Consider the following 25,965-nt stretch of genomic DNA (forward strand, 5'->3'; position numbering starts at 1 on the left):
TGTTCTCAGCTGCTGTTGTTGCTGGCGCCAATAAGTATCCATATCTAAATGACAAAATACTTCAAGTGTCCATGACACCGATTATACTTACTTAAAGTGTCTTGGGGCGGATCAGAAAGTTAATATATATACATTTTCTTTATATATATATATACTAACTAACACTTATAGGATCTTGTCAACTAATCGATTAGTTGATTTAATTGACAGAGCTTGAGAGGTGGTTAAGACTAGAAAAGCACAATATAAATGTAGTTAATTAACCATCTGTAAAACTGAGTTTCTCCACAATTAATCCTGCAAAAAGCTCCACTTTAAATTTTGTGTTTACCATAAATGTGCTCAGAAGTTTCTTGAAAATAAGAAATCTTAATCGACTAAGACCAAAACGACCGATTAGTCGACTAATCGACCGTTTTGGTCTTAGTATATATATAAAAATAAATAAATATATATATAAAAACTCAAAGTGGAAATGCATCCAAAAAGCATTTTAGACGAGACATTCTTGCTAGATGTTGAAATTTTTTTAAAAGCATCCGTCTTTCCCAGACACATACTCCATATTTACCCCTCCTATCTGAACTATTGCAATAAGCGGTATCTAGAAATAACTAGTCTGTCCCCTGTGATAACGGCAGCTAAAGTTACACAGAAAATAGTCGTTAACTTGTTATACAGTAAATGTTCTCCTTACTCATTAAAGAAGCAGGAAAAAGTCTCAAAGTTCATAAATATGATTAATCCATGTGTTTGAGTTAGTTTATGGATAGTGTTAACTAGCTAGTCTCTTATTGTTGTAAATATGGTCGAAATAAAACCGCTTAAAAAAAAGTTATTCTTTTTCTAGCATTTTTTTTGCGGTTGTCAAACAGCTTACAATGCATTACCACAACCCTCTACGGGAATAGGGCTTAACCTACGAATTACAATCAGATTTGTAACCTGGGAAACAGAGACGCATGTTTATGTGTATACATAAAAGTGTATGAAATTTTGACTGGATTTTATCCAAATGCGAGACATTTAAAATGACAAGTGTGGCTAAATGGGGTCAGTGCTTTCCAAAACCATCCATATGAGTTACAACCCTTTATCTCGCGTGATTGCTGGACTGTTCACGGTGCTCTGATGATACCCTGAGGCTGAAAGCTCGGCTAAATTAAAGACCGCTCATTCACCGCTTTTGTACTAAATGGATCCATTGTTCACCAATCTCCTTTCACACCTGCTACAGAACTTGATGTTTGCAAACAGTATGATCATCCTCATTAATTATCATTTGTATGATTAGTGTTGTTTGTGCTGTTTTCTTAAAGTTATCATAAAAGGTCTTACTTGACCTTATCCAAGTTTAATAAAATAGAGCCACTACCTGTTAACTTTTTTTCTCAACATCAACAATCTTCCCCTCATCACAAGAAATGCACTGTACAAGTGCGCTAATAGGTTTTTGTTATTTAAGAGATGTATCATGTTGTTGCAATATTTCAATTGTGAACTCGTAAAGAACCAGCTAAATATAACAGACTGTTAGAGCTGGCTGTCTCCTTGCAGCCATAGTCGCCTGTATTTTGGGGATGTCTCCACGGCATCCTAATAATCCCCACTTGGTTCTCTTCACAGAGAAAGTCTCACTTTCTGCAGGCGATTTGTTGAAACCTGGCTTCGTTATCATCTGCTTAAGTCAAGCGGGCTGAAGGAGAAAGTAGCCTATTTCCGAGTTCGAGTGAACTTCTAAAAATGTCTCTTTCTGTAAATGCCACCAGTTTATTGCTTGAATTGAATCTCTATTTGGACCTGAGGGTTTTGCTCAGAGGACAGAACTGATAAGAGAAGTGGCCTGCCTGAACATTTAATGAGCTCCATGGATGTGAGTGGTCAGAGGAGGCTGTTACCTTTGGAAGTGCAATCATCTTCTATTGTGCGATTTTTGCAAAATGCTCTTTTCACAGTAAGTCAAATGCTGCTTGATATCACCGGTGAGGTTGAAGGAAACTTAACACACTTCTGTGCTCATAACAAACTGATCAGCTCAAGGCGAGAAAGTACATGTCTTGTTTGCATTATGTTGCATAACCATGATTCCTGTAGCCTAATAATAATCCCCTGCTGGCTAAATGTTTGAAAAGTTGCCAGAATGTTGTCTAATTTACTGTCTGGTTTTAAATGTCAGAGAAGACTTCAAGGACAAATTGTTACTCGAGGGTTAAGGTATTTTAAAGAAGTTGGTTGAGGGATTGATTTAGTTTAGTCCAGGCAAAGTAACTCATTTTGGAGCCAAAAATAGAACTAATTGTAAATGACATTTTTTCAGCACAAATCATTTCTATAAGGTGTCCAGAACAACATACTAAAAGTCCTAAGAAATCCTGAGAATTTAACATATTTCCTCAACTAGGATTTCTTAGGACCTTTAGTGTGTTGTTCTGGACACCTCATAGAAATGATCTAAGCTGCAAAAAATTATTTTACAATTAGTCTGTCGTATTACGCTACTTTGCCTGGACTAGTTCTAGATTGGATTATTTCAGTTTGAAAAGTGCCGCAGTAAGTAAAATGAACACAAATTCTTCTGATTTGACCATTTGAAATCCAAATAAAAAAAGCTTGTCTGAGACGATACAGGATTTGGCCGAATTCCTTTTTTTTTATTGGCAATTCATGAAGAGACTGAAAACTGAATTGACTCAATTGGATGTTAAGAAGAGCCATGGACAAATACGATTTAGTCTCTGAAGCATCTGACTGACTTCAGCAGCCATGTGGTTTGGTCAGTAATCAGATTTAACTCCTACCCCTCTCAAAAAACAATCTCTCACTGTTATCAGCCATCTGCACACCATTACAGATAAAGATCGATGGCATGGAAAAGAAGTGTGTGAATTTGTTGCTAAATGTGTCCTTTCTATGCTCATAACCTCGTAGAAGCTACAGTTACACATGGCTAAGTACTCAGGTTTCTCCAGCAGAAATAAATCTACATCTCTTTAGTTTGCAATAAGACACCGTGGGCACTAAATAAGTCAACCAAAATCCACAATGTTAACACAACCTTAATGATCCAAACAAAACTCAAAGTTACACACACATTAGGAATTGGAACACCTACGCCTGCATGTAAAGTTAAATGAGTTAATTTGTTAAACACTAGACTCGCATTGCCAGACCTCCCTCCACAGCGCTGCGGAGGAGGGTCTGGCTAGTCCACACAGCATTCCGGGATAGGAGAAAAACTGCTCTGGTTCATTTGCATTTCTTTAAACCAATCACAATCGTCTTGGGCGATAGAGCAACGCTGCCACTGCAGAATAGCCTCGGGAAGGAAGTTGTTTTGGTGGAACGTGTGTACCTTCAAAAGTGCTACAAAAACTCAGATTGGACAGATCTAGTCTAGCTAGCTGTCTGGATTTACCCTGCAGAGATCTGAGGAGCACTTAACCACAGTCCTGTCACTACCCGATGTGAGTCGAGTGCCGATGTGAGTCCCGCATGCTCAGATTTAAACGGTTTACGGCATAACGTGTCATACTGAAATTTGTGTAATCTGTAAAATAATAAACGTTTCTCTTTACATACAATAACAGAAGATTGTTGAAAAATGTTTTAGCTATCTATGATTGTTTGATTGCTAATGTTAGCTCAAAACGCCATTAAGGTGACAGCGTTTGTCTTTGATTGAGAACTTGTAGCTATCAGTCATTTCAAAAATGTTTTAGCTAGCTACGATTGTTTGATTGCTAACGTTAGCTCAAAACGGCGTTAGCATCTTGTAGGCTACTTGTCGCAAAGTGACGCATGCGTGACTCACATCGGCACTCGACTCACACTGGGTAGTGCCAGTCCTCATAAATCCACCGGAGTTTAGAACGCCAACACAAAGAAAGCTGAAGGCGACGGACATCCGGCCGAATTTCCGGTGGCACCTGAACAATCCCGGAAATGAAAGGTTGCCGATAAAGACTAGTTAAAGTCAGATAGGGGGACAGTAAATATCAGAAAAAGACAGAGGTGTGCTGCATGAGGGGACTGTGTGAGCAGCAGGCATAGTGGGCTGAGAGTAGGAGGTGCGATGATTTCCTCGGTTGCGTGGAAAGCAAATGGAAAAAAGGAGTAGAATAAAATAAAGATGGAGGTGTAGATGAGCTGAAGGCGAGGCAGCAGCGAGAGCCGAAATCCTTGGGCGCTCAGAGAGCAGCAGATGTTGTAGGCTTTGCTGCAGCGGTCTGAATCATTCATTCTCCTTTAGTTTTTATGGCGATCTCAGTAAACATCGGCCCTGTTTTGTGTCAGAAGAGTTGTTTTCTCCAACAGCATGTGAATGTTGCTGAGAGATGATGAATGCCAAAGAACACTCTTGGCCTGTTCTTTATCTATCTGCCTCTGCCTTTAACACACACACACACACACACACACACACACACACCTTGCTAACCGAGGGTTATGAAAGTTTTAGAGGCTTAGCATGAAGAGCTCACCACAGTCTGAAACTCCAAGGTAAACCATTTCCTATCAGATATTTACACAGCAGTTGAAAACAACAGGGCAAGGCATCCAAATCGATGCACTATGCATTATGTACCATATATATTTCATCCGAGGAAACGGTTAGAAAAGCTGCACGCACGTTGAGGGCCGCGCACGCTACTACTGCTCCACACAGCTCAAGAGTACATAAGGAGGAGATCACAATATTTGCTCTCCTCCTCTTCTTCTTTTTTGTCTGCTTTGTGCGTTTGTAAAAAATTAAAAAATAAATAAATAAAAAACTTCCTGATCTTAAGTTCCCTACAATCAGCAAAACAACAAACGTAATATTTTGCCTTCCAAATTAGCCTGACAAGCCTAATCTACAAAAGCCTAAACTACTAAAGTAGTCTGGGAACTCACCATTGACAGAGCTCAATCCGAGGAGCCGGGATAAACGGTTGTCTTTCAAATTCCCTCTGCACGCAATAGGACAGCGCTACAACCAGGCAGAGCGACGAAGAAGGAAGAGAAGCTAGTTGATGGATTAAACTTTTGGCCTATCCAGTCGGAAAAACTCTGAACACATCTTCCTTTGTTAAGAATGATTTCTGTGCCGTTCTTTGTTCTTTTCTCAAAGAAAAGCTGAACTCCAAGTCTTCCAGAAGACCGCTGTTCCCAGCAGCAGCAGCCATAAGCCCCGCCCACCGACTCTATACACGATGTGATTGGCCTGACCAGAGTTTGGTTTTTCCAGCTCGCAAGCCAACGGAGAGTGCCTAGACCCCCCTGGCTGCAAAATAAATTTGCGGCCGCTAGGGTGCGTCTAGATTTCTAGGCTACTTCCAAATGGTGCCCTTATCAGAATCATCTTGCATTTCAAATCCATTACAAATGATTTGCAAAAGTGATTCATATGATGGTCATGATCATGGTTATGGCCTCCCACCCCGATGGGTTAAGTTGTGACAACATCACGTTACTTTTGCCTTTGTGTCTGACCGATAGGAGTCATTATTTGCACAACCAAGTGGTCCTTCTCAGGTAAACATAGATAGTCTTTGGCATTTGAACACATGACTAATGCGGGGGTTTCTGGTGAGGAACGTGTCAGTTAAGGTTTTCTTTTAATGATAACCTCAGTGTTCCTCAACATAACAATACAGGAGCCTTCGGGACAACTTAACAATAATATATGTCTATGGTATAGCCATTGGCTATAAATAATTCACTTGTACTAAAGTAACTAGGGCTGCTCCCTCTTAGTCGACTAATCGGTTGTTTTGGTCTTAGTCAACTTAGATTTCTTTAGTCGATTAGTCATGTTTGATGCTTTTTTTCATGCTGAATGACTTATTTCCAAGAAACGTACGAGCACATCTCTGGTAAACACAAGAATTAAAGTCGATTAGTCGATACAATTGAATGAGTGTTAGTCAACTAAGAATTTCTTTAATCGAGCACAGCCCTAAAAGTAACCATAAGCCTCATCTGCCTTTGAAAAAGCCAAACCATTCCGAGGTGCAAAGCAGCGCAGTAGCAAATTAAAAACATTTTGCCACTGTGAAGAAAAAAAACATGTTGCGTTTATCCAAAATGTATTCAAATACGACTAAATTGTTAATTTCAGCCTAATTGTGCTTCTGGCAACACAATTCTAAGCTCTGTGATTGGATGTTTCTAACCAAAACGCTTCCTGGGACTTATAGTTGACTTCTCTCCTAACGGTTTTATGTTCACAGGCTTGTACGTTTGACATTTTATCAAAGAAACCATCATTTCTTTCTGCCCATCATGGGTCAGTATTGATGATTACATTTCATTGTACATCCAAGTCTTGGAAGTCAGTCACCTAACCTTGTTCAGAAAATGAACAGGATTTACACTTCCAGGTCAATCTGGACAGCCAGAAGCATTCAGCTTCTCTATTAAATATGAACAGAGATTACATCCACAGCTCAGACCAGTGTGGCCCCAAAGACTCCCACAGAGGACATGTGACAAGTGTCATCGCCATCATCAACCCCTCCTACACGCACAAGCACGCGAGCGCGCACGCACACACACACACACACACACACACACACACACACACACACACACACACACACACACACACACACACACACACACACACACACACACACACACACACACACACACACACACACACACACACACACAATCCTTGAAAGAGCAGCACACAGAGGAGACATCCATAACATGCATCATTCAAAGGCCTGGCTGGAGCATACAACCACCACTTAGATGTGGCGTACATTGCAGCAGGGAGCATTGTTTTACCATCGATCCAATTATCAGGGGCAATTTTGGTAAAATACGCAACACACATTTACAACATTAGAAAATAAATGCTCAATTTGGGGCCCAAAGATTTGTATCCACTTCTTTCCTGCTTCCAGAGACTGGCACGAGGCTTTACATAGGACTATCCGTCCCCAATCAGTCCACTTATGCATATTCTGTATGCATTCAAATAACAGCATTACAGTAAATATCAAGATAAACCCACTTGTGGTACTAAATCCTTATTTCCGCCCAACTCTCATAAACATTTTGGTCATTAACAGTTATAACCAACTACCAACAACCATAATGTGTTAAACACAACAGAAAAGTAACTCCACTGACTTTCTGAAGCATATTTAAAGGCCCAGTGTGTAACGTGTTTAGTTGTTCATTATCAAAATCTGTGTTGCAAACTTGTCCTTTTTCATAAATATTTACCACCACCATCAATTCCAAGTATTCCTATTGGCTTAAAAATTTTACATTGCATTTGCATGAACTGGGGTAGACACTCCATATTCATGTGCCATTTTAAAAGAAGTTAGCCGGTAAGGGACATACAGGACATACTGCTCCGCCTTTCGCGTTTTCGCTGTCATGGGAATGCAAATGTAAAATTTCAAGCCAAAAAGAATACTTGGAATTGATGGTGGTGGTAAATATTCATGAAAAAGGTGTGAACGGGCAACACAGATTTTGATAATGAACAACTAAACACGTTACACACCGGACCTTTAAACATCAAATTCAAAGTCCGACATCAACCAAGAGAAAAACAGAAACTGAATTTTCTTTTTCTTTTTTACTCCAACGCATGAAAACAAGTCTCGCAAGTAATGGAGATGCTAAGGGGAAATGTATTGGATAAAAGTATACATTTTATTTAGGAAATGTGGGGGAGAAAAAAGTTTCCAGAAATATAAATAACGAAGTGAAGTACAGATACATGAAAATTCTAATTAAGTACTGTAACAAAGTGCAAAAACTTTGTTACACTACTTAAAGGAATACGCCACTGTTTGTTGAAATAGGGCTTATCACGGTCTACCCTGGCTGTAGATAGGTGGGCCAACGCATTTTTTGTCTCAGTGCAAGTAATTAGGTGTTTTTTTTGTCTTTTGTTGGCTCTTTTGTTGGGCTTCTCCTCTTCAGCTCTTTCACACTATCAACAACAAGTGCCACTATCTCTGATTTTCAATGAGGAAGGGGAAGCAAGGTCAGTCTGTAGCCATCGCGTCAGACTCACACCGAATAACACAGATCATTATGATATCTCTGCACTTTCAAACGCATATTAGTGTAAGATGGCACGCCCACACAGCTGACAAATACGCTGCCTAAGATAACAGGCTCCTGCACCCACACATCAACCATTTACCCACCATGCTTTGCCCTTAATGAGGTCATTAAAAACAACTACTCACTAGTACAACATTAAAACGGATAGATGATGATTGAATCACAGGTTTAAGCAGTGGGGGCTTCTGAATGCTGATACTCTTATTGTTCCGATGGCCAAAGGAAGTTTTAATTTAAACTAATGCACATTCTGACGGGTCACAGATTTTTTTCTAACACCGGAAAAGCCTATACAGCCAGCTAAAAGGTAGCAGCAGATTTCTTTATGTAGGCCTAATTGTATTTTAATTTTACTTTAGAAGTTATCTATAGTTATGGCTGATACTGGGGCAGGACCATCACAGGATGGAAGCAAATTAAACAAACAACAACTAAAAGTTAAAAACAGACGATGGGCGAGACCTGAGTCAATCTTGGTCGGGCTTTTAACAGATGGAGACAATTACGGGATTGTAAATGATTCAAAACTGACCCTGAATTGACCCTTGAGGGTGTAATATGTCTATTTCATTCATCAAATAACTACAATGTGCGATGTCGATGTACGTCATTAGCCGACATTAAATTACGTCCCCCTTCCATTTCGCGCCCGGTTTAATTTCTTTTCCGTCTGTGTGTTTGTGTTGGCCTACTAATTTATTTCCCCTTGTCCCACTGTACTTATGTAAAGCGTCCTTGGGTTTCATGTAATACGCTATATTATACTAAGTTATTACTATCTTGGTTGCTACAACAATCTCTAAATGTTTTGGCTTGTGACACATGACAGTGATAACGTAAGCCGGTTTAGCTCACGTCAAACATCCAACGATGCATCTGTAACTGATGATGAATGAATAATGATCAATGATTTTCTGTCTGAGCAAAACATTCATCGCAACGCATCCAGTTTAAAGTCCTCCTCCTCATCCACAAAGCCCTCCATAAGCAGTAGGGGTGCACGATTCAGAAAATGTCACGATTCAATTCATATATACAGATGTTCAGGCTCAAGATTCCATTCAAAATCAATTTCCGATTCAAAAATGATTCTCGATTTTTTTTTAAAACGATTCACAGTATGTAAATGTAGTTACTTTTCCCATGTGATTGCAGTAGACATACAATATAAAAATCTTTTTTATTCTAATTTTTACACAGCACCATAAAGAAAAGACCTTTACGACAGCAGGTGTGGTAAAAACACTACCGCTTTTGTCCAAAGGGGCCGCTGGAATCAACGCAAACTGAAAGTTACAAACAAGCACTTTGAACACATCAAAATTAAACAACCACTCCAGTTTTGGTTCATCTGCGCTACGGAATATGTGAGGTTTTAGTCGAGCCATTTCATGGAACATTAACTCTCTTAAGTCATCATAGTTATGGGACTCCCTTCTGCACTTCACCCGAGTCACACAGCTCACACAATCTGTTTTCCTCCTGAATGTTTTTTTAACCGACCTCAATGGCCAGGGGAAGAATGAACGGGGATGTAACATATGATTCAGGGTCAAACTTCTGTTTCACATGGCCTTAATTTGGGTTTGGCCTTTGAAAACATTTTTCTTCTAATAAAAAAAAAAAAAGCTTATTTCCACTTGGGACAGGGGGTATTTTGGAAATGTTTCCCAAATCCAATTTGTGTCCCCTCCACTTTCGTTGGTATTATTTTATTCATAAGTCTCAGTCTTTATTTTAAACAATAAAGAAAGTAAGACATATTTTCTCAAACCAACCTGGCCTAAAAATATGTGAAGCTCTTTTGCCCTGGGTTTATAAAGTACACACAGGAGTGCATCTAGGTACAGTCTATGGTGGAAACCCTCTGCAGTTGTAGCCAATGAAAGTGTCTCCCCAACCATATATGGTAAGTAGTAGACAGGACATCCTGTAGGACCAGAGACACCCGCGTAAAAGGAATCCTTTAAAAAGGGACGTATGGCCCGGAGAGTGGCAGGACCCACGGGGGAGTTTCTTCAAAAGAAAAGTCTCGTCGACACTTTAAGAAATGTTTCTTTCGGAGTCTGAGGATGAATTAGAAGAGCTCCGCTCAGATTTAGACTCCGAGAGCGAGTCCAGCCATTGCAGTCTGGACGAGGATTATATTCCGAGGGGGCTGGCCCGAGATCAGTGAGTACAGACACCCAGAGTTGGCTTCGGTCCAACGACATACCTCGAGCCTAAACTAGATTTGACGCGTCACGTCTGACATAAGTTACACAGCTAGATGTAGTAACAGTGCAAGGAGTGCATGGCATGCATTTACGGCCATAATCAGCCTACCTGTTGCGGTTGTCCTGCTCCTCCTGTGCAGTTGTCCTCGCTGAATTTGCCGTTGTATTCAGACATGATAGGCTAGTTAGTTAGCTAGCTAGCGCTGGGAACAAATCTACAGGAAGCCCACTGGAAAGCCACACGAGGAAAGTTCTCGCTAACTAGCTACGTGAGCCCGCAGCGAACTAGTGTGCGGTGTATCGACACGTTTTTAACGGACTTCACGACAAAGTGTAGTTCACTTGCACTAACTCTCCGCGTCTTGCTACATCCGTGCGCGTGCACATTGCGGTTCAGTCGCGTTTGCGGTTTTTCAGCAGTTGTCCAGATACTTGAGAAAAACATCTTGATATGTCTGTATGCGTGTGTTACTGGGCGAGGAGGTCAACCTGACCTACTGTATAACATCACAACAGAGTCGTTTGTATTGCTCTCCGTTTCTGTATTTAAATACAACAAATTCCACGTAGGGCAACTACTGTGGCAATAAACTCCGTTCAAATAGTGGGCCTAGAAAATCCTATGCAGGAGTGGCGGCTTTAGATTTTTTTAAAGGGGTGGGAAGGCAACCCTTTCGTGTGCACACGCGTTTTTATTCATTATCTTTTGATTCATCTATCTATCAGCTTGATATTAACTTTGGATGAAAGATAATGCATTTCTCATTATACCATTTCCATGGTAATCCCATAGCAAACTAATACAACGCCACGTGAAAAGCTTTTGATTAACTTGAGGAGACTACTGTATGTTCGCCATTAATGCATCATTATGGGACAGATGAGAATCTGATATTGGACAAGATTAACAATAATGTGTCATCATAAAACCCTTAAAGAGGCAATCTGCCGATTTTACACATTATGCTCGGTATTACTAAGCCTGTGAGACAGTTATCTTCTGTGTCTCTGGAGAAGCTTTGTCAAGTATGACATCACCCCGGTGATGTCATCAGGTTGATCTCAGCTTGGACACTGTAAACTACACATTCATAACAAAAAAAGCAAGCTATAGGTGTGGGGTTTGAAAGACATTTAGGCAATTAACAGGGATCTTTTGGTGCTTGATCCATACAGGGGGCTGAAATTCAGGTTATATCAGCCTGTGCTGTTTAAATTTGGACCATTCTTTTCTTTTTTATCGGTCTCTGACGTCCCCCAACTTTTGCAGACCTGTTAGACTGTGTTAGTTTTACAGAGGTGCATATTAACAGGCTAACCAGTACATAAATAGAATAGAATAGACTTTAATCGTCATTGTGCAGTAGAACCATACAATGAAATTTGCTAGTGCAGCCTCTAAAACAAGACTCACTTTCATATACACACTCACACAATAAATAAAATAAAATAAGAAAAATATAAAAAAAACATTATCAAGGCATTAGGGGTGCACGATTCAGAAAATGTCACGATTCAATATCGATTTTCAGGCTCAAGAGTTAAAAAAAAAAAAAGATTCACAGTGTGTAAATGTAGTTGCTTTTCCCATGTGATTGCAGTAGACATACAATAAAAAATTGGAAATGGAATTCTATGAATTGGTAGAGCATGAATCACGATGTGAATGTGATTTTTTTTTTTTTTTTTTTTTTTGCACACCCCTACAAGGCATCCAATATTGCACCGAGTCCCATTGCATAGCATCCCTATCTAGAAAGTGCAACTGTGCTGGCTGGGGGGCGTGGGGTGGGGGGGCATGATTGATGTGCGCTCGGCGGAGGCAGCGGATCTTAAAGATGTCGTCCAGTGGGGGCAGGGGAAGTCCAATGATTTTTATCAGCAGATCTTATAATTTGATAAATTAATGATACAAAAGCCATATTCTTTATTAAAGAATGATGAGGATAAAACCAATATTGCTATATACTGTGAATCACAGTATATAGCAATATTAATTCACAGTCTGTGATATAGTAAATGATCTAGTAAATGTCTGTTTTTGGTTAATGCAGGGAATTACAGTCCCCATCCCCATTGATTCACAGATGCTTCCCTAATCATACTATTACATCATTAACATTTTTATAATATTGTAGCCATTTATATCCACTATTATCATCTCTTTATATTCCTGCCCTCATTCCTTTTTTTTTGACCTTTTTTATTTCCCTTTTTTGAAGATAACTTGTTTCACTCAGTCTTGCTAGTAAAAATGTAAGTTGCAATTAACAATTGTATCCAGAAAAACGTCATCTTACTATATTATTAATCCTTACCCATCTACTTTGTTTACAGGGAAGACTTCACTGATGATCACAGTTCAGATGAGGAGTGGGGTATTCAGCCCACAAAGAGAAGGGCTTCCAGGAAGCGCCCCCGCTCGGTCACGGCCTCTCCGGTGTCATCGCCCCTGAAATCCCCATCTAAGAAGTGGGGGAGTCCCCTCAGAAAGAAGATCCATAATGCATCTACCCCCAAAAAAGACACCCCCTCCCCCAATACCAGCAAGAGATTATCCACTCCCCGCGGGAAAAGTATAAGTGTAAAGAGGCAAGCAGAAAGACGGTTGGTGAGAAAGGGAGAAGACGAAGCCGATGGAGACCGGTGGTGTGACATCGATGAGGAAGATGTGGAGCCTCCTCAACCACGGTTCAGACCCGACAGGGAAGTAGGACCGCAGCTGAACAGAACCGCCAATTACACGCCACTCGAACTGTTCCAGCTGTTCTTCTCTGTGACAGTAATCAATACGCTGGTAAAAAACACCAATGCCTATGGGAAAAAGAAATACCAAGGCCATAAGGAAAGCTGGGTGCCTGTCACAGCGGCAGACATGTACTCCTTCGTCTGCCTTGTCCTCTACATGGGTATTGCACCGCTGAAAACTCTTAAAGATTTCTGGAGGGGATCTAAGCTGTTCAGTCTGCCATTTCCTGCCTCCGTCATGCCCTGCAGACGCTTCCTAACCATCTCCCGCAGTCTACACATGAATGATCCTGCAGTTGAAGCGGCCAATGATCAGAAAAAGGGGACATCGGGGTACGACAGACTTTGCAAAATAAAGCCGCTATATGGGCAGATTTTGGAGGCCAGCTACACTTTCTTTCATCCCCACCAGCACATCTCCATAGATGAACGGATGGTGGCGAGTAAAGCAAGGATCGGGTTCAAGCAGTACATTAAGAGCAAGCCTACTAAATGGGGCTTTAAGCTTTTCGTTTTAGCGGACTCGTCCTGTGGCTACACCCTGAACTTTTTTGTGTATGTGGGAAGAGAAGGTGAACCCACAGGGAAGGGGGTAAGCTACGACGCTGTCATGAGACTGCTGGACATCCCCTTTCTAGGCAAAGGATACAAGCTATATGTGGACAACTTTTACACTAGTCCAACTCTATTCCTCGACCTCCTTCAGAGAAAAATCTGGGCATGCGGCACCGTTCGCTCTAACAAGGCTGGTTATCCCAAAACGAAAAGGAACGACATGCCTGTGAAAACACCAAGGGGGACTATCCGGTGGATCAGAAAAGGAGGGTTACTGTTTGTGAAGTGGTTAGACACGCGGGGCGTAACAATGTGCTCCACTTTACACAAAGCGTACAGCAATGACATGGTGAAGCGCAAAGTGAAAGATGCAGATGGACAGTGGACAGTGAAGGAGGTGCCTGTCCCAGGCTGCATCAAAGATTACAACCAGCACATGGGGGGTGTCGACTTGTCAGATGCACTCATTAGCTACTACAACGTCCTCCATAAAACCCAGAAATGGTACAAGACTCTGTTTTATCATTTTGTGGACATAGCCACCGTGAACGCCTTCATCCTCCACAAAGGAATGTGCAAGCTGCAGAATCGGCCTGTGTTAACGCAGAAAAACTTCAGGGAGCAACTGATTTTGTCCCTGGCGGAGATCGGGTCCACTCCACGCCGGTCAGCTCCGCAAAACTTTATGTTGCCCGCTTCGCCTTTCAAAGTGCCTCCTGCTTCTCCATTCAAAGTGCCACCTGCCTCCCCATCCGGTGTCTCGGCCACCTCACCTCCTTCTCCGTCCGCTGAGATGCTGCCTGCGACAGCCACCGATGCTCCAGGTGTAGGTCACCTGCCAGCCTACTTTGTGGAACAAATGACCAACGTGGCTCCCAGAGATCGGGCCACTGCCGGCAGAAGGGCATGTGTGGTCTGCAAAAGAAAGTCGCCCGTCTACTGCAGCACTTGTCAGAAAACACTTTGTTTCACCTCTTTCAGGAACTGTTATAGCGAGTGGCATAGAGGCAATAAGGTGTGTTTCTAAGTGACTCCACTTACTTGTATATAATCTATGGCCTTTAATAGGCAGAGTTAACAAATCTGTCAATAAGCTGGTGATTCCCCCTTCATAAACATAGGCCTTTAATCACCACAAGTGAACAAATTTCAACTGCCAAAGTCTACTAGAACTATGTTGTCAACGCATTCCTCATGATTACACGGAGTGCTTAAGAATCCTGTGTGGCCTTTAAACGAATCCTGCGCAGTCCTCACTCCACTCTAACACTTCCAGTAAACTTCACAGAGAACAATGAGGGCAAAACGACCTCAGCGATCTGTTTCAACTGAATATTTTCTGGTCCAGATCAGCTAAAAACACAACACCGAACCTGTTAAAGCGTCATTCATTACCAAACCGTTTGCACTGTAACGTTAACCGTTAGGCTACCGACAACGTTATCTTTGCTTCACCTGTTCAACTGACTTTAGCAGTTCAGATAAGACACTCAAGTGTCCTGCTGTCCATTTAGGCCTAAAACGCCCTTTTTTTGCCTAAGTACCTTTCTGTAACCCCCTCCCAAAACCTAAGGGTTTCCAGAAATATTTGTCAAAATTTGTTAAAGCCTACTAAAATCTTAATTTCTCAGGCTCTATAGCAGATAAAAACATGGAATATGGAATATAAATGAATTTGGCTTTCAACTTTACTGACTTGCTTGGCCATATTCTTCAAATGCATTTAAAAAAAAATCTATAAACAACAAAAATATCAAGAATATTTTGAAAATCAGTACAGATACGTTTTTATTTCATACTTTTGAGGTACCAAAGTGACAAGTGAACATCACTGATACAAAGTTACAAAAAAAAAACCAAAACAAAAAAGAGGGTTACTTCTACTTATAACAATTACATATTCATTTATGTTAATTTTGTTTCTTGTATTATTTGGATCGAACTTTGGATAAAAGCGTCTAAGAAATCATAACAAAATCCCTATGCATCTCTGTCACTCACCCCAAGAATATTTCAGCCAATCCCAGTACATAAAATTGGCCATGTGCCTTGAAAAAGACGACACCGCTCAAAATGACACAGATGCGTGATCAGGTCTTAAAGGTAAACACACACAGATGCGTGATCAGGTCTTAAAGGTAAACACACACAGATGCGTGATCAGGTCTTAAAGGTAAACACACACAGATGCGTGATCAGGTTTGATTGGGTTAAAGGACGTGAACTAACCATGGACAGTGTTACCTCATTTATAGACTCGCAGCAGTGTGTCGCGTCGCTGCCGTTCATGGCAGTGTGACGCAGAATGATTATAGGGGAAACAATGGATATTTGCCATTATTTTTGGCATAAAAAAAAAAGAATTGGCCTGCCAGGCTTCTATAGTTATAGGGGAAACACTGACTATCTTGAACTAACAAAAATATAATAGATAATAACCTTAAAAACATGTGGTTAGTAAACTAGAAAAGGACCTACGTAAAAGGATGAATATACCCATTCATTTGAATTAACTGTTAAAATGACAATATCCCCAAGGCTTCAGTGTTGCCTCATTTATAGACTCGCAGCAGTGTGTCGCGTCGCTGCCGTTCATGGCAGTGTGACGCAGAATGATTATAGGGGAAACAATGGATATTTGCCATTATTTTTGGCATTAAAAAAAAAGAATTTGCCTGCCAGGCTTCTATAGTTATAGGGGAAACACTGACTATCCTGAACTAACAAAAATAGAATAGATAATAACCTTAAAAACATGTGGTTAGTGAACTAGAAAAGGACCTACGTAAAAGGATGAATCTACCCATTCATTTGAATTAACTGTTAAAATGACAATATCCCCAAGGCTTCAGTATCTGTTCCAGTCATTACCCATTCAAATACCTCAAATTGTCTCTAAAACTCTTAATTAAAAAAAAAAAACAGAATTTATATGGAATTGTGAAGCATCTTACAAACCAGGAAGCAGCATGGCACTGCCATTAATCCATTCCAGTCTTTGACTAAACTGCTCCAAAAAGTATTACGTGAAAGAGTTATAGCATCCTCTCCTGGACTCTAAACGGACTACGTGATCTTTCTGAGAAGGTGCCGGATAAATTTATTCCCAAATCTTATCCTAAAACCTTAACCACACGGACTGATCAAGTAACGTGCGAGGTCCACAGAAATCTTGGACTGAAAAAAACTGGACTATCATCTGAAAACACACTTGAGAAGTGATCTCCCAGCATCATGAATGGATACATACATATCTACCTACCTCTGCCTGGAAGACTTCGCTGAAACTGGATACCTCATGTCATCCTCTTTTGTTATCTGCAACTGAGATCCTTTCTCACAACAACCCTGAAATCACTTGAACAATGCTCACCAATGTGGTGATGTTGCTTCACAAGAATGTCATCTTCGTGAATAGGGTTAGGCATCATTTGGATTTTAACAATTCTGATTCCAATTCCGATTCTTCCTTTTGATTCCGGTTCTTATTGATTCCGATTCCCCGAGGGGTGGAGTTGAAATGGCTCACATGCTTATTTCACAGATAAGCGGAACATTTTATTCTGATTCAATGGTGGTTTATAGTTTTACCGGGCTTTTTTTTAGCCACACTTTAGAGCGCCGCTAACTGTGCTCCACGGCTGCAACACAACAAGCCCCTGGCCGCTACGGAAACCAAAACTTTTGCATGTTAATTTTGGAACAGATGATCGGATTCGAAAGCACATTTTAAAATTTAATTCCAATAAAGAAACGATTGCAAGTTGGAACCGGTTCTAGATGCCCAACCCTACTCATGAATGAATGGGGTTCTATACTGTAACTTGGAGTCACACTTGAATACAACGACTGATGCAGTTTTCATAAACTATCACTGACAATGTTTACATGTGCATTGTTTCACCATTATGACTTTTATCCTGGTATTGATATGATGTTTACATGAAACCAAGCTCTTGGTTTCTGCCATTTACCAGGTTTCTGATCGTGTGGTTGGTGCAGACGTGCGTTTGACTCTTTGGCATCTCAGCTAATCTTTGGCATTTCTAAGTACATTACCTCAGCAGTTTGGTTTCGGGTTGCATTTCACATACTCAGATTTGGCTTCTTCAACTTGACTTCAAACAACCATTATACTGTGACGTAAGTTGAGGATGCACCAGAATAGATTGCAGACAGCCATTAGAAACCTGTATACGGTGTTTTTGTGCCACAGTTCCCCAGCACTCCTGGTTTGATACCAGAGGCCTGTACTACGAAGCAAGATCAACCTGCCCTGGATTTATTTCAGTTATCCGGCTTCACCAAACCTAACAACCGCGGTCCCGCATAAACCGTGTCACGACGGTGGTTAACACCTAGTTCAATCAACCCAACGATGCGCACGTTCACATAAAAGAGGCGGTGTTTGCACAGCGTGACCAATCGCAAACATCTACCAGAGCCGCATCTTTTACATAAGAAGAGCAAACTATAATTCTACATAAATATGAAGAACACAGACACGGTTTTACAGGCAAAACGCAATACAGTCGCACAAGATCTGACCATAATTACACTTGTGCTTTCCATAAACTGTCATTGCTTTAGCCTTTTATTTCAGTTGTAACCCTGGCAGTGGTAAGCGATCGTGAGAGCAATTAAAAAACATAAAAACAATTCAAACCGATGTGCGCATTGGCAACACACGGCTCAACAAACCAACAAATAGCCTATATGTAATAAACTCCGCTGAAAATCTATCTTTCATAAAAATACCCATCAGGGAATGTTAATGGATTGTCGGTCTCTAAATGTTTGAACTTTTCTGAGCGCCTCTCTCTCTCTCTAATTAGCTTCATTACCTCTAACTCTAAAGTTATTTCAAAGTGTCTCTCCTGTTGTTTTATTTGACACAATACTATTTTCCATGTTGTATGTATTTGTATGTGGGTTGGAGTAGAGATTTGGAGTCGTGTTCTGTTCAAATGAAATGCATTTTTAAAAAGGGATTTGTGGAGGGGTATAATTTGCTAAATAAAGGTTAAATAAGACACCATATGAAATGATATTTTATAACATTTGCATACAGTGTTAAGTTTGGTGTGTTGGATACATTTAAAAACTAAAGACAAAGTATCTAAGAAGAAGATATCAAAAGATAAATTCATGTACTATTTTTACATGAATGAGCTGAGCTGAGAGTTCATTTCCGCAATTTGGAGGAGATGCTTGTAGACACGATTCACTAAATATGGAAAATAATGATGTGGTATATTGGGGGAGTTAACTTTTTTTATTATCACCAAAGTGATTCATCATCATTTGGTAACTTTGCAGTCATGTATTTTCAAGCTGTTTGGTACCGTACTCATTAAAATAATGATATCTCAAAGCCTGTTTTGTCTGTCGACCAAAATTTTCGATTCAGATATTAAACATTTTCATGGAGTTATTCTATAGATTTCAGCCGATATTATGACTGATTTACCATTTGAAAGCCTTAAAAAAATAATTATATATATATATATATATATATATATAAATCATTATATATATATTTGTTATTTGTTAAGCAACCTTGGGTACCATGAAAGGCGCTATATAAGTCCAAGTTATTATTATTATTATTATTATTTAAAGTTGGAGGGTTGTCTTATACACACTGCTGCTGCTCTATGTTTATATTTACACGAGTTCTTGCATAAATGTGTAAAACAGCTGTTCTCAACCTCCCTGATTAGATGTGGGAAGAGGAAGTGGTGTGAATAAATAAAATCAGCTGACTGCAATTCTGGTTAATTATCATTTTGAATCAAAACAAATGTTGTACAGGTAATGGGTCACACATTAATTGGGACACTTTGCACACATATCCCTGACCCACTGAGGTGAAATCTTCATTTTGTATTATTCATTTAATTTTAATTTTTAAGCGGGTTAGCACTCATTGCGTATTGCTCCTTGGCTATAATTAAACATGGCGTGTTAACGTTAGTTACATACCTAAATTGCTAACCTATCAGTTCATAAAGATAAAAAGAAACTACATTGTAGAGCTTCTACATGAAGCCAAATGTAACCAAATATCAAATATTTCTATGCGCACAGTTGCATTCAGGTACACCACTGTACCACCACATTTGCCATATCATACAGTATTCATTCCCAGGTGAAAGTATGTTGTCAGACTGACCACAGGTCAGATGCAACAGCTACATTATTCAGTGGGAAACTGAAAGGTTAAATACAGTAGCAGGGCTTCTCATAATCAGAGCTTACTCAGGAGATTGTAAATAGTAATGAGCGGTGTATGCATACATTGACTCAAAACCAAATTACTCCTGCAACAGAATTCCCACGTGTATGTAAATGTTGCCCCTGACATTCTGTCAACAAATCAGATAACTGGTGTATTTCCCTTTAATAATACCTGGGTGAAAAGAAAAATAGGAGATCGAGAGAGGAGTTTGAAACTGGGTTGAGCAACGCAAAGCAGGGTTGATGCATGACCCCTGAAGTGATCCAGCTCTGGCCCAATGGAAGCTGTACGCAAACACACGCATTAGCAGTTGACAGATACGGCGCTGCGTATGCCTGATAGCTCCCTTCACGGAGGATTTGCGGACAGAGCAGCCTCTCGGGTGGGGCGATGTGATGTGAGCATCCCTCTGTGATTATATATCCTGTTTCTGCAGATAAGAGACTGTTTAACCTTCTGCCAATCACAACCACAAGACGTTATTTGGTTTTCCACTGAACGTTAAATTGGGAGCAATTCTGCAGGTGCTGTGCTGAATCTCATATCTCAGTCCGTAAAGCAGAAGCATCAGTTAGGCAAAGTTTTGTTTTCATTTCACAGGAGATTAATACTTTTCAGGAAGGTAGAGCGAGCTCCGTGTGTGACAAAATGTAATGTTTACAGACAAAATGGACTGTTGGGTGTTAATATTCAATCTATTCACTGCATTTGGAAATGTTATCTTACTTTCCTATATCACAGAGCATTTGCAGTAGTGGCACTTAAGCCCTGTGGTTAAGGGTTCACAGGATTTGAGGTCTTCCTTTTGCCATAGTGCATGCTGGGATTGGCTGTACTGTACTCTTGAATAACAGTAGGCAGGAAAAGATAATGAATTACTGCATATGAATGACTGACATCCTAAAGCCAGACCTACAGCAGTGATGTAGGCACATTTGACTCACACTGGCATATGTATAACAATTGCGCCTCATTAAAATAAATGGGTGGCACTGCGCCTCACAGGAAGAAGGCCTTGGGCTCGAACCCAACCTGACAAGCTGGGTTATTCCTCTGTGTGTGTGTGTGTGTGGGGGGGGGGGGGGGGGACTCAGGAACCCAAAGAACTAGTAAATAACAAACTAAAGTTTCTTCCAGCTTATCACTGGTCTATATCGTTCCACTTCCGGGATCGTTCAGCTGCAGCAGGAAATTCCGCCGGATGTCCCTCATTTTAGGCCAGATGTCCTTTACCTTCCTCTTTCTTTGTGGCTAAACGGTGGATTTCTGAGGACTATGGTTAACTGCTCCTCAGATCTCTGCAGGGTAAATCCACACAGCTAGCTAGACTATCTGTCCAATCTGAGTTTTCTGTTGCACGACTAAAACAACTTTTAAACAAGCACATATTTTGCAGCGGCAGCGTCATTGTATCCGTGATTTTGCACCCCCCCTAATACGATTGTGATTGGTTTAAAGAAATGCCAATAAACCAGAGGAAATTTTTTTTTACAACCTGGAATGCTGTGTGGACTAGCCCGACCCTCTTCTGCAGCATTGTGGAGGAAGGTCTGGCAATGCGAGACTAGCTTGATGCTTATAAGGTGGAGGTTCTGGTTGTTGCTCCAGAAAAGGTCGTCCCCACGATCATGCAATGTATTGGGCCTTTTTCTTTTGCTGTCCGCTCCAAACTGCGTAATTGAGAGGTGGTATTTGATCAATCTTCGTTTTTCGACGCACATTTTAAGCAGCTGCCCAGATCTTGTTTTTCCACTTCAGAAATATTACTAAACTGAGATCTGTAGTTTCAACTGCTGAACTTCTCGCATTGACTATTGTAATGTACTTTTCTCCTCACTTAGTAGGCTCTTGATCATCTTTAGTAAATCCAGAATGCTGCTGCAAGGCTACTCGCTAGGTGTTGTGAATATATTGCATTCCATTCTGTCAGAACTCTGAACAAAGCCTCTCTCATCTATTTGAATTTGTATCATACATTGTAACACTGTTTTCCACCCTAAAGACTTGAGCTAGCCTTTAACCAATCCTCCTGTACACGGGTCTCTTTCTCTCTCTTATGTAGCAATTGTTAGAACATGTATATATCCTTGTGTGTCTCATTACACCTTTGGAACATTGTGAACTGAACCCTGCTTTGTGTCCCTTGGTTCCCCGAGCGCTAGCCACTGCTTTCAGAATCAACTCACAGAGGCCGAGCCTGTAGATGATAGGATTTGAACCACAAAATAATCATCATCTGATTGTTTCCTAACACTAGGTCAAATAGACGGTCTCACATCACCCCTGTTCTTAAGTCTCTCTACTGGCTCCCTCTCGCATACAGAATTCAATTTAAAGTTCTCGCTCTTACAAATAGAGCATTGCACAGGCAGGCTCCTGCATATGTGGCTGAACTACTTCACCTATATTCCTCAGCCCACTCTTTTAGGACTATGTTAAATCTGTTCCACGCACCCGGCTTAAGGCCCATGGCGATCGATCTTTTGAGTCCGTAGCAACCTAAGCTTTGGAATGCTCTGCCTCCGTCCTTTCAGTCTGCTGTTTCTGTGGACTCTTTCAAAAAATCTGATAAAAACCTGTCATTTTAGACAGGCACTTGGTTGACCTACTTTATTTATTATTGTCTTTAATTTGTATTACGTTCTCTTGATTTTTTATGTCCTTGTAAAGTACATTGTGAAAAGCGCTTTATAAATACATTTGACTTTGCACACTTATTTTGAAGAAACCTGGATATTAGACTGGTAACTAATTAAAAAGCAATGGGTTTGTTTGAGATGGAAGATTTTGCCAACAAAACAGGGTCATCATGTTGTTCTTAGTAATTTAGCACCATGATGCTTGAATGCATGTTGGAATGAAGACGTGCAGAGGGGGAAAAGGAGACCTAAAAAGCCAGTCTTATCCCCAATCGTCAGTCTTAATATTGATACAAGCTAGTGCTAGGAGAAGCTCCCGAGTCTCTCAATGTTCCTGGGTTCCGAGAAAAAAAAAAAGACCTATGGAGAAAAAAAAATTCCATTGATTATCCTATTTTTGCTGTAACCTGACTTTGAAGAGAAGAAACAGGTACTGCACATGAAATGGATGGCTTGGGTAAAATAATGATTTAATATCCTGGTTCGCTTACAATACTGAACTTTCTGCAAAACCTAACACACGTAAGTCACAAGTTGAATGTTGAAGTAGATTATCAGCTTTGTGTAGCAATATTTTTCATCGAGAAAAAAAAAAACGAGTGGCACAAACGACAAATCCCAAAACATAATTCATCTTGTCAACCTGATCACTGACCCCAAGCTCGGCCATTCAGACCGATAGCATATGCCCCGACAATACTGTGTGCCCTGTCATTATGCTAATGGTGCTGGGTGTCAACACCCTGCTGCTGCACTCTGACAGACGAAAGCCTTATCACATCATTACACACCATTACTGTTTTTAATGGAGTCAACAGCTCCCAAGCAGAGGACACCCTCTCCGCGGTCTGACTCATTAAATGATCTTACATGTGAATAACCCAGGGCTCAATTATCAAGTCACTCGGCTGTCCTCGAGCCTGCTCACCTCCTCCTCACACAGACACAGTCACACTCAGTCACAGCTCGGGCCTGCTCTGTTACTGGGAGTGTTGGCAATGTCCTGATTAGAGTTACAGCAATTTATCTCTATGCCAATATTTATTACATATTTAGAAATGTAGTCATGCTGCCACTGCCAATGTAATAAATGTTCTCTGGGGTAAAAATAAATCGTTTTATGGTTTGTTTTAGCATGAAAACTGTAACATTAGACGATATTGCAGAAAGATGAGTGAAGATGGAACTTGATTCAGCTGAGCTCAGCTGGCAAAACTGCAGCCATTGCCTAAAGTTTAGAGAAGTGGGATCGCGTCCAGAGGGTTGCTGGTTCAATCCTGATAAATCTGGGTTGAGAAAGTCAAAGTGCAGTGCTTGCCCCTGCCTTATAATCATTGATGGGTTAGCCTTGAGCAAGGCACTTAAACCTTAACTGCTCTAGTTAGCTGCTCATTGACTGTTAGATCAGACTGCAGATGTAATGAGAAATATGCTGAATCAAACTACTCACAATGAGAGTGCATGAGTGAGAAAAAGTCCCTTTGTATGAAAGTGTCTGCCAAATTAATCTTATGTAATGTAATGTACTGGGTAACTTCCATGTATGAATGTATTTAACGGTGTGGGGACAACTTTTGCTTGATGAATTACATAGATGTGTAAAAAGAAAAAAGTATCTGTATTTAACAATGTCATTCAAATAGTACAGATATGTCTAACACCACTAGGGCTGGGTCTCGTTCAAAACTTTTCAATACCGATACCAATGCCAATACCGTGTCTTCGATACCAGTTTCCAAACGATACTTTTTTAGATAACAATTTTATAAAACAAAAAGGAATTACAACAATACACATTATGGCACAAATCTTTCTTCTTTTTTTTCCTGCAACTACTAAGGGAGCCCCGTCTCTGTGCGTAATGTCGAGTTTTTTCCTGCGTGTCTCTACGATTTGTAACGTTAGACAGCCAATCACAGACATTGTTAGATCTTGATAGAATACTTTAGAGCACATGTGTCAAACTCCAGGCCCGCGGGCCAAATCCGGCCCCTTGCAGATTTAGATCCGGCCCTTATATCAATTTGGGTTCACAATAAATTTTGGCCAGCCTAGTGCAACAAACCAAAAACCACAGGAAAGTGTTTTTTAAAATGCTATTACCTGACATTCAAAGCAGAATTTGGCAGATTTGCCGACTCAGACTCAGAGTTTTCATATTCAGGCTGTGAAACAGGTTGTTTTGCTTGATTTGCTAAATTCTATAATGGCTAAGGAACTCTTTTGATAACTTTTGTAGGGCTTCATGTCAACAAAAATGCGGCAAAAAAGCAACAAATTTACAAAAAGGTGACAAATGTCTGAGAAAGCCACAAAAAAGTCTGAACAAAAACAAATCAACTTTACATGTCTGGCCCTTGGTGTGATTCTCTTTTTCCAGTGTGGCCCTTAGTTCGGTACCCAGTCTTAAACACCAGTGTGTGTGTGTGTGTGTGTGTGTTATGTGTGTGTCTGTACACTAGTTAGGTGTGTATGTCATCCATCAGAGGACTTGTCATTGGGGAGTTCCTCTCCACTCACTGCAGGACATTCATCACATGAAGGTGAAACCAAAACTCCACCAGCTGCTCTTTCTTAACACTCAACCTTTCAATGCAGCCATCTGCTACAGAAAATAATAATAATAATAATAATGTTGAAGGCCTTTAACAGAAGACACAGGTTTGGGTTTCTTCACTTGCGACCTTCCACTGACAACAGTCAAACGCTACACCTGCCATTACATGCTTAACCTCTCTCCATACACCATGTTCTGTCATTTTGGATTTAGTGTAAAAAAAAACCAAACAAGCAGACGACTGAAGAGAAAGCTCATTCATTAATACGCCCCCTGGTGGTAAAAACACGCAGAACTTTTTAATGCTCTGATATATCTCTCACTAGACAACCATAAACAAGAAGAAATGCATGAGCACAAGTAGAAAACAAAATCATTTCACTATTAGCAGCCCAATCAGCTGAATAACAGCTGAAACTGTGAGCCAACTAAGCAAACTGTCAGTTTTTCATTTGCACTACAAAATAGCAGATACCTATCTCCACTTCCCTATAGATTTCCCTGATAAGTAAAGGATAACAGTGCTCCACATGCAGCTTTCAGGGTGTGAACCCTGAATAAATCGATGAGCTCTTCCCTCACCGTGCCGACAGCCTGAACTGCAGCAGCCGGGGCTAAACTACACTCCTCAAAGTAAGCCACAGTTGACACGCTTGTGGCAACAGGTGCAGAGAGCTGAGGCCCTTTGTACTTTGAGCATCTGTATTATAGCTGGGAGCATTTGGCAGATATTTTTGGTGAAGCACTAGATGAGGCTTCCGCTGCTGCTATGAGACTCTTGAAAATCCCTTTGAAGCGTGGCACAGTTGAGCTCGAAGTTAAAATAGCTTTAACTTCTTGCACTTGGTGCTGTTGACACCAAAAACATGCCACGTTGTGAAAAACTCTGCTATAGCGGTTAGGGCTGTGTATTGGCAATAATCTGGCGATATG

General features: G+C 40.6%; 3 protein-coding genes across 3 annotated transcripts in view; 1 reads left to right on the top strand and 2 right to left on the bottom strand.

The window, feature by feature from the left end:
- Positions 1-10,678, bottom strand: part of LOC114571720 (protein kinase C-binding protein NELL1) — a 130,841-nt gene extending 120,163 nt beyond the window's left edge. Inside the window, exon 1 of the mRNA XM_028602900.1 lies at positions 10,402-10,678. The gene's annotated coding sequence lies outside the window, so the exon portion shown is untranslated. The remainder of the gene's footprint in view (positions 1-10,401) is intronic.
- Positions 1-25,965, bottom strand: part of LOC114571527 (protein kinase C-binding protein NELL1) — a 208,514-nt gene that overhangs the window by 22,876 nt on the left and 159,673 nt on the right. The window lies entirely within an intron of this gene.
- Positions 10,086-15,364, top strand: LOC114571448 (piggyBac transposable element-derived protein 4). Its single transcript, XM_028602423.1, has 2 exons — positions 10,086-10,248; positions 12,630-15,364. Exons 1-2 carry the CDS (start codon positions 10,127-10,129, stop codon positions 14,620-14,622), a joined length of 2,115 nt encoding a protein of 704 aa, XP_028458224.1. The 5' UTR covers positions 10,086-10,126; the 3' UTR covers positions 14,623-15,364.

Source organism: Perca flavescens, chromosome 1 (genome assembly GCF_004354835.1).
Source record: "Perca flavescens isolate YP-PL-M2 chromosome 1, PFLA_1.0, whole genome shotgun sequence".
In the NCBI taxonomy this organism is placed as follows: domain Eukaryota; kingdom Metazoa; phylum Chordata; class Actinopteri; order Perciformes; family Percidae; genus Perca; species Perca flavescens.